General features: G+C 47.4%; 2 protein-coding genes across 7 annotated transcripts in view; one reads left to right on the forward strand and one right to left on the reverse strand.

Moving 5' to 3' along the window:
* The window catches only part of FBXO22 (F-box protein 22), a 54,230-nt gene extending 47,221 nt beyond the window's left edge, over nt 1–7,009 (reverse strand). Inside the window, exons 1-2 of one of the 3 annotated variants that reach the window (XM_085873890.1) lie at nt 6,893–6,968; nt 6,691–6,790 (exon numbers count right to left, since the gene is read on the reverse strand). In XM_085873890.1, the coding sequence (XP_085730016.1) occupies nt 6,691–6,764 (74 nt within the window). In that variant the 5' untranslated portion in view covers nt 6,765–6,790; nt 6,893–6,968. Of the gene's footprint in view, nt 1–6,690 lie in introns of all 3 variants that reach the window. The other 2 variants (XM_085873891.1, XM_085873889.1) reach the window with 2 other exon arrangements.
* Nucleotides 7,010–7,470: 461 nt separating this feature from the next.
* HDAC8 (histone deacetylase 8) overlaps nt 7,471–9,216 on the forward strand; it is a 67,609-nt gene continuing 65,863 nt past the window's right edge. For 2 of the 4 annotated variants that reach the window (XM_085873906.1, XM_085873909.1), the window contains exons 1-2: nt 7,551–7,745; nt 7,964–8,016. In XM_085873906.1, the coding sequence (XP_085730032.1) occupies nt 7,665–7,745; nt 7,964–8,016 (134 nt within the window). In that variant the 5' untranslated portion in view covers nt 7,551–7,664. The other 2 variants (XM_085873907.1, XM_085873908.1) reach the window with 2 other exon arrangements.

Consider the following 9,216-nt stretch of genomic DNA (forward strand, 5'->3'; position numbering starts at 1 on the left):
ATTTCGTACGCAGACAAAATCTTCCCTATTCTGTTGAAGATATTAAACAAATGAATGCTTCATGCCCTGTTTGTGCTGAACTAAAACCCAGATTCTATGGCGCGGCATCTGGCAGACTGATCAAGGCTACTTCCCCCTTCGAGAGACTAAACATCGACTTCAAAGGGCCCCTGCCGACCGAAACAGACAACAGATACATATTCACCGTTGTTGATGAATATTCAAGGTTCCCTTTCGCGTTTCCGTGCTCGGATATGACCTCGGGCACTGTCGTAAAATGTCTCTCTGACCTCTTCGCTATGTTTGGGAGACCTTCGTACATACATTCAGACAGAGGGCCGTGTTTCATGTCGGCCGGGCTAAAACAATTCCTATTAGAGCACGGCATAGCAACTAGTCGAACGACGGGTTACAACCCACAGGGAAACGGGCAGGTGGAACGGTATAATGGAGTTATTTGGAAAGCCGTAACTCTGGCGCTGAAATCGAGAGGACTGGGCCCCGAGCGATGGGAGGTTACTCTTCCCGACGCTCTGAATTCCATACGCTCTTTGCTCTGCACGTCCACAAATGCCACTCCTCACGAACGTATGTTTACTCACCAACGACGTTATGTTGACGGTCAAACGGTGCCCAACTGGCTGACCCACCCCGGTACAGTGTTCATGAAACGCCCGGTACGACAAAGCAAGTATGAACCGCTGGTGGAGGGGGTCGAACTCATTGACACTAATCCAGAGTATGCTCATGTCAGGCTCCCGGATGGCAGGGAGACCACTGTGTCGGTTCGCCATCTGGCTCCCTCAGGTACTCCTCCCGCCGGTACACCACCTTCTGGCACTCCTCCTTCTGACATTTCCCCCCCAGGAACTCCGCCAGGCGACGGGGCTGCCGCGTTCCACCCGAGAGCGATCGAGGAGTCATCCCCGGCACAAGTCGAGGCTCACCAAGAAGATCGGGAGTCTCCCTCAAGTGAAACTGCCGTTTACTCCCGGAGAGGTCGACGAATAAGGCCCCCTCGACGACTCAATCTGTAAAGGGGATTATCGGCATTCTCGCTGCTCATGCTCCTATATGCCCATTATATCATATATCGATGCTCATTTCCATGCTCCTACAACTCAAAATAATCACTGCTTGGCATGTATGCTTCTGTAGATCTATTAGTCCGCGTTGCTTGAAATGTATACTCCTATAGTGCTAAAGCAATCATGGTGTGTAAGATGGGCCCCTAGTTACATTTTAAAGGTGGGGAGAATGTGGTGAATTAACGTGAATTGAGGGACATGACGCGGGATCACATGTTGTGCGTCTCGCGTATAAGGGGAGGTCTCTGCGGCACGAGTGATTGTCCCCGGGGCATTGCTATTGACATCGGCTGTCCACTTGATGCTCGTTAACTGAAGGTGCTCATTGACTGGTGAGAATGGAGATTATATCGAACTCCGTGCTTACGCGGATTGTCTGCCATGGTTAACTGCACATGTATACGTTACTGCTTATGTACTCCTAGCTGAACCTGTATTCCCCGGTGTGCCCACAGAAGCGGCTCCAATCAAATGGAATAAAGCCTAAACTCTGAAGGTTCATCTCTCGCTCTCATTTCAATACTTATTTTTTTATATGAGATCCTGTTCTAGGCAGTGTAGTTGTCGTTGTGAAGGTTATGTTGAGGTAATACTAATTTTTTTAGATGAGATCCTGTTCTAGGCGGTGCAGTTGTCGTTGTGAAGGTAATGTTGAGGTAATACTTTTTTTTTTTTAGATGAGATCCTGTTCTAGGCGGTGTAGTTGTCATTGTGAAGGTATGTTGAGGATATATTTTTTTCAGATGTGATCCTGTTCTAGGCGGTGTAGTTGTTGTTGTTAAGGTAATGTTAAAGTAATATTTATTTTTTCATAGCAAAAAGACTTTAATTTGATAAATTTAAGAAGCGAATGCAAGAAGAATTCTACGTTCGCTTCTTGGCTTTGCCTATTCCATATTGTGGTGAATTAACGTGAATCGAGGGACATGACGCGGGATCACATGTTGTGCGTCTCGCGTATAAGGGGATGTCTCTGCGGCACGAGTGATTGTCCCCGGGGCATTGCTATTGACATCGGCTGTCCACTTGATGCTCGTTAACTGAAGGTGCTCATTGACTGGTGAGAATGGAGATTATATCGAACTCCGTGCTTACGCGGATTTAGTCTGCAATGGTTAACTGCACATGTATACGTTACTGCTTATGTACTCCTAGCTGAACCTGTATTTCCTGGTGTGCCCACAGAAGCGGCTCCAATCAAATGGAATAAAGCCTAAACTCTGAAGGTTCATCTCTCGCTCTCATTTCAATTTATTCCATTTGATTTTCTCGGCTCTCTCAACCAAAGATGGACAAGATCTACAAACCAGAGAGGTTCGACGCAGACCCGAACGCGACTGACGCAGAAATGAAATGGTCACATTGGTTCTGCTCCTTCTCACACTATCTGACCATCATCGCGGAGGGAGCTGACAAATTTGCCGCTCTCGTGAATCATGTCTCGCCCGGCGTGTACAGGCTCTTCTCGGGGTGCGACACTTACGAAGCAGCGATCGACGTGCTGCAGGCGCTCTACGTGAAGCCCAAGAACGAGGTATACATACGACATCTTCTCAACACACGCAAGCAAGCAGCCGGGGAGACAATCGATCAGTTCCTGCAAGCTCTGAATCAGCTGGGAAAAGACTGCAGCTTCCGGGCGGTAAGCGCCGAGGAACACCGAAAGGAAGCGACCCGGGAGGCATTCATCCAAGGACTCAGATCAGCCCACATACGGCAACGCTTACTAGAGAAAGCGCAACCCACTCTTGACAAGGTAGTCGATCAGGCTCGAGCGATGGATACGGCTCAGCAGCAATCTGAGTCATTTGGGACACCGATGCTGCTCATGAACGCTGCTACGATGGGAACCCAAGGAACCCCACTGGCACAGACACAGCCAGACATGAGGGATGGAGAAACACCCGAGGAGCCGGATACCCAGACCTCGTCAAACTCCTCAGCAACTGCTCCGGTTGGTAAATGCTTCTTTTGTGGGTACAAAAGGCATCCTCGTCAAAAATGTCCCGCCAGAGATGCCACATGCATGAATTGCGACAAGAAAGGGCATTATGCCAGGGTATGTAAATCTACTCTAAGGAGAAATAAACCCACTTCTGCGGCTCTCTACTCGCAAAATAAATTGACTGCAGCCTCCCGGGAATCTATCCAAGGCTATCATCAACGTACGAATTAACGGGCATATGGCTGAGGCACTGATTGATACCGGTAGCTCTGAAAGTTTCGTCAACAGCTCGCTAGTGAAGGGCAGGAAATGGGTAATCCACCCGACTGACAATACGGTATGCATGGCCGCCACCTCACTACAATCCCGCGTACGAGGGTACTGCAATGTTGAATTGGACGTAAAAGGGTACACGCATCGGGATGTAAAGGTGCTGGTGCTTCGTGATTTGTGCGCAGACGTAATTCTGGGTCATAATGTCCTCAAGCAGCACACGAGCGTCGAAATACCCTTTGGAGGAAGCAAGCCTCGTCTAATTTTAAATGCGTTGACCACCGCGGAGGTGACGTCCCCCCAGCTGTTCGCTAACTTGTCGCCGGTCTGCAAACCGATAGCGATCAAATCGCGGCGATATACCACTGCTGACATGAATTTCATCACTTCGGAAACCAAGCGATTACTGGAGGAGGGAATTATAGAACCGAGCGATTCGCCATGGCGCGCACAGGTGTTAGTAACCAGCAGTCAGAACCATAAGAAACGGATGGTTGTCGATTATTCCCAAACGGTCAATCGCTTCACCCAACTCGACGCCTACCCCCTGCCGCGCATAGATGAGATGGTCGAACGCGTGGCCAATTATAAGGTATTCAGTACCATCGACTTGCGAAGCGCCTATCATCAAATTCCCATCCGAGAGGAAGACAAACCGTACACTGCATTCCAGGCAGGGCGGCGCCTCTACAAGTTCAGAAGGATACCATTCGGTGTCACGAATGGAGTAGCTTGCTTCCAACGGGTTATGGACGACATCATCTCAGATGAAAACCTCGAAGACACTTTTGTTTACGTGGATAATGTCACAGTGTGTGGTAGGGATCAGAGGGAACATGATAGGAATCTGGACAGATTCTTGAGCATTGCTGGAAAATATAATCTGACTCTCAACTACGAGAAATGCGTATTCTCGGCAAGGTCAATTGACCTTCCTCGGCTACACAATAGCCGACGGCACAATTAAGCCTGATCCTGAGCGATTGCGCCCGCTCCGTGAGCTTCCACCACCTCAGGACTTGCAAACAATGCGCCGGGTGATCGGGATGTTCGCTTACTATGCAAGATGGATTTCGCAATACTCCGAGAAAATACATCCCCTAGTGCATTGCAAAAACTTTCCACCAGATGCCGCTGTCGTAAAAGCTTTCCACAATCTCAAGGATGATATCAGTAAGTCCGTGGTTTTATCGATCGACAGCTCGGTGCCCTTCGTGGTGGAGACCGACGCTTCAAATCACGCCATAGCTGCTACACTAAATCAGTCTGGGCGGCCGGTCGCTTTCTTCTCGAGAACTCTCTCTAGAAGCGAGCAGAGACACTCAGCGATAGAGAAGGAGGCGTACGCCATCGTCGAAGCGCTGCGTAAATGGAGACATTATTTACTGGGAAACCACTTCACGCTCGTTACGGACCAACGATCCGTGGCATTCATGTTTGATGGGAAAAATAACGGGAAAATTAAGAATGAAAAAATTATGAGATGGCGGATAGACCTAGCTTGCTACAGATACGACATTGTTTACCGGCCCGGGAAAGAAAACCCTGCTGCAGATACCTTCTCCCGGGTCTACAGTTCGGCAACAATCAGTCAGGCTTTGCAAGACCTCCATGTGTCTCTGTGCCACCCAGGGGTAACCAGGATGGCACATTTCGTACGCAGACAAAATCTTCCCTATTCTGTTGAAGATATTAAACAAATGAATGCTTCATGCCCTGTTTGTGCTGAACTAAAACCCAGATTCTATGGCGCGGCTTCTGGCAGACTGATCAAGGCTACTTCCCCCTTCGAGAGACTAAACATCGACTTCAAAGGGCCCCTACCGACCGAAACAGACAACAGATACATATTCACCGTTGTTGATGAATATTCAAGGTTCCCTTTCGCGTTTCCGTGCTCGGATATGACCTCGGGCACTGTCGTAAAATGTCTCTCTGACCTCTTCGCTATGTTTGGGAGACCTTCGTACATACATTCAGACAGAGGGCCGTGTTTCATGTCGGCCGGGCTAAAACAATTCCTATTAGAGCACGGCATAGCAACTAGTCGAACGACGGGTTACAACCCACAGGGAAACGGGCAGGTGGAACGGTATAATGGAGTAATTTGGAAAGCCGTAACTCTGGCGCTGAAATCGAGAGGACTGGGCCCCGAGCGATGGGAGGTTACTCTTCCTGACGCTCTGAATTCCATACGCTCTTTGCTCTGCACGTCCACAAATGCCACTCCTCACGAACGTATGTTTACTCACCAACGACGTTATGTTGACGGTCAAACGGTGCCCAACTGGCTGACCCATCCCGGTACAGTGTTCATGAAACGCCCGGTACGACAAAGCAAGTATGAACCCCTGGTGGAGGGGGTCGAACTCATTGACACTAATCCAGAGTATGCTCATGTCAGGCTCCCGGATGGCAGGGAGACCACTGTGTCGGTTCGCCATCTGGCTCCCTCAGGTACTCCTCCCGCCGGTACACCACCTTCTGGCACTCCTCCTTCTGACATTTCCCCCCCAGGAACTCCGCCAGGCGACGGGGCTGCCGCGTTCCACCCGAGAGCGATCGAGGAGTCATCCCCGGCACAAGTCGAGGCTCACCAAGAGGATCGGGAGTCTCCCTCAAGTGAAACTGCCGTTTACTCCCGGAGAGGTCGACGAATAAGGCCCCCTCGACGACTCAATCTGTAAAGGGGATTATCGGCATTCTCGCTGCTCATGCTCCCATATGCCCATTATATCATATATCGATGCTCATTTCAATGCTCCTACAACTCAAAATAATCACTGCTTGGCATGTATGCTTCTGTAGATCTATCAGTCCGCGTTGCTTGAAATGTATACTCCTATGGTGCTAAAGCAATCATGGTGTGTAAGATGGGCCCCTAGTTACATTTTAAAGGTGGGGAGAATGTGGTGAATTGTCGTGAATTGAGGGACATGACGCGGGATCACATGTTGTGCGTCTCGCGTATAAGGGGAGGTCTCTGCGGCACGAGTGATTGTCCCCGGGGCATTGCTATTGACATCGGCTGTCCACTTGATGCTCGTTAACTGAAGGTGCTCATTGACTGGTGAGAATGGAGATTATATCGAACTCCGTGCTTACGCGGATTGTCTGCAATGATTAATCGCACATGTATACGTTACTGCTTATGTACTCCTAGCTGAACCTGTATTCCCCGGTGTGCCCACAGAAGCGGCTCCAATCAAATGGAATAAAGCCTAAACTCTGAAGGTTCATCTCTCGCTCTCATTTCACATATTATATATAATATATATCTAGTAATAAATGTTGTTGTCCAAATGCAGGTATCATATTTGCAGCGTAGGTTCAACCCATCAATCTCACTGTTCGAATGAACACTCAGAAAACAAGAAGACTAACCAGGCCGCGGAGAGGAGCTGCTTCGCACTCAGGTAGGACAAAACCCCCTCAACGATCTCCGTCATGTAGCTCATCACGAAGGCACCGGCATCATTACGCCCTTCCATATTGTACATCAAATGGCATATAAACTCGAAGTTTGAAAACCGATTTGTATTTAAAACTGGAATTTAATATTTTCAGCAGACAAAGTTGAGCTAACCTGAACCTCACGAACAAACTGCAGTGAACATCGTCCTGGTGACACGAATCTCGCGATATCTGACTGTTTAATCTCGTCCCGGTGACACGAATCTCGCAATATCTTACTGCTTAATCTCGATTTTCTTCATTCAAATGTAAAAAAAAATATTCTGAAGCTCAACATTTCGACGTACTCCAAGCATTTAAACGAAATAAAATAGCAATTATACGATTCAGTAGCAATTGTACGCTTTACAACTCAATAAATGCGAACAGCTTGCGATGGTTAAAAACAAATTTCAGGGCACTGCTTCTCATTATATCGCCATGGCCGTTATAAAATGCATAAATATATAATAGCGGTTAGATGGAATGCAGAAGGGGTATAACGATAACGATAGCAGACAAGTATATATAAATATATGCAGTGAAATTAATTTTCGATTGAATTACATCTCGTAATTGGTATCCTTGTTCCGTGTCACGGAATACGGGGGACTTTGGAAGGAGAGGAAGAAGAAGAAGAAGAAGAAGAAGAAGAAGAAGAAGAAGAAGAAGAAGAAGAAGAAGAAGAAGAAGAAGAAGAAGAAGAAGAAGAAGAAGAAGAAGAAGAAGAAGAAGAAGAAGAAGAAGAAGCTTAATATTTGAGTGCACTTACTGCTTGATCTGAGGTACTCTCACCCAACCCCTTCACGAGCCCCCCCCTCTTCTCCCCCATCCCCGCTGCGCCTCACACGCAAACCCCATCAAATCGATCGGTTTTTTGAGCGAATGAACGAAGTAAACTCGGCATGGCGTCCAGTCGCGTCCTTTACGTGCATAGCGACGACTATGTACGGACGTGCGACTCCATGGCACGACTCCCTCACCGCGTGAGTCACACCTCGAACCACAACACACGGGGGGGGGGGGAGAAGTCTATGAATTCGTGTACAAACTGTTAGTTGATCCATTGAATGATTGATCCGTTCCCAAGTGATGGCGATCCTCCTGTACCGCCGTTGATTTTTGTCTTGATTGCTGATTTGGATTGTTTAAAGCACCAAGTGAAGAAGTACACACCACTTGAAGGACGTGTTGTCTCTTGCAGGCCAGCATGGTTCATTTGCTGATAAAAGCTTATGGGCTCCTGAAGTTCATGAGGTGAGACGTCGCCATGTTGCTCTTCCTGTTTAAACTATCCGTACACATAATACGTACGCAGGGACGGAGAGCACGAGTCCGTGGGTGGTGATATGAGTAAATATTGAGAATCGTTACCATATTGCGCTATTTATCTGCGTACGTAATATGTAGACGCGTCAGATTTGCATATATCTATATTAATATTTCGGTATGCCCCTTTCTTTGTTCCACCATCAGATTTTTGTTACTGCATGAAATGAAACAAGATTTGGCACATATACTAATGATATTATTGTCTTCCTTAAGAGGCCCCTCACAATTCGTTTTGATGCATTTTCACAAACTCCAACTGATTCCATTCAAATTCGGTACGATTATGGCTTTTGGTCCAACTTAGGTCATTGGCTATAAATTTTTTCCATAACACTTCCGATATTCGAAAAAAATCGATAAATCGATATCCCTTATGGGATTTTCCATTCAAATCCACTCGAGTTTAAGGCCAACGGGGGACGCAAGTTTCCACTTTGTCCTGGGCGCTGTTTACCTCCGCTACGCCAAGCTGTTAGGGTTTGGGTTAGCTACCCTAACGCTAACCCTAACCATAACCCCTAACCGCTAACCCCTAACCACTAACCCCTACCCGCTAACGCTAACCCTAACCCTAACCGCAACCCTAATCCTAAGCGCTAACCGCTAACAGCTATTCAGGAAATTTGCAAGAAAGCCCAGGCAACGCCAGGCTTTATTGATAGCCCGAGCAACGCCGGGCATTACTACTAGTATATATATATATATATATATATATATATATATATATATATATATATATATATATATATATATATATATATATACACACTAGCTGAAGTACCCGGGAAATTTGACCTATTTTCCTCACGCTAGTTAGACTGAGGCATTAGTTGTATGGAGAAAATTGGGAAGGCTTCTTTTATTCCTCAGATTTATGGAAGGAAGGCTTTATGCTGCAGTAATCTTTAGAGAGGTCATAGTTGAAGGCGGCCTTGAGCCACTCAATGTTTCTTGCAGCAGTGGCAACTGTCGATATCCTGCCAAAACCCGGACCTCGAAAGCTGGAACGTGAGTTTTGTGCTTCTCTCGCCCGTCGGTGTGACGCTCTATTTGCAGTTAGGTGACGCTCTCTCTGCAGCCGACTCTGCTTGCCTGGCTCTTTCATGAGCAGATATATCAGCAGTA

This window comes from Eptatretus burgeri, chromosome 3 (assembly GCF_056783735.1).
Source record: "Eptatretus burgeri isolate ZD-2024b chromosome 3, Ebu_testis_v1, whole genome shotgun sequence".
NCBI lineage: Eukaryota > Metazoa > Chordata > Myxini > Myxiniformes > Myxinidae > Eptatretus > Eptatretus burgeri.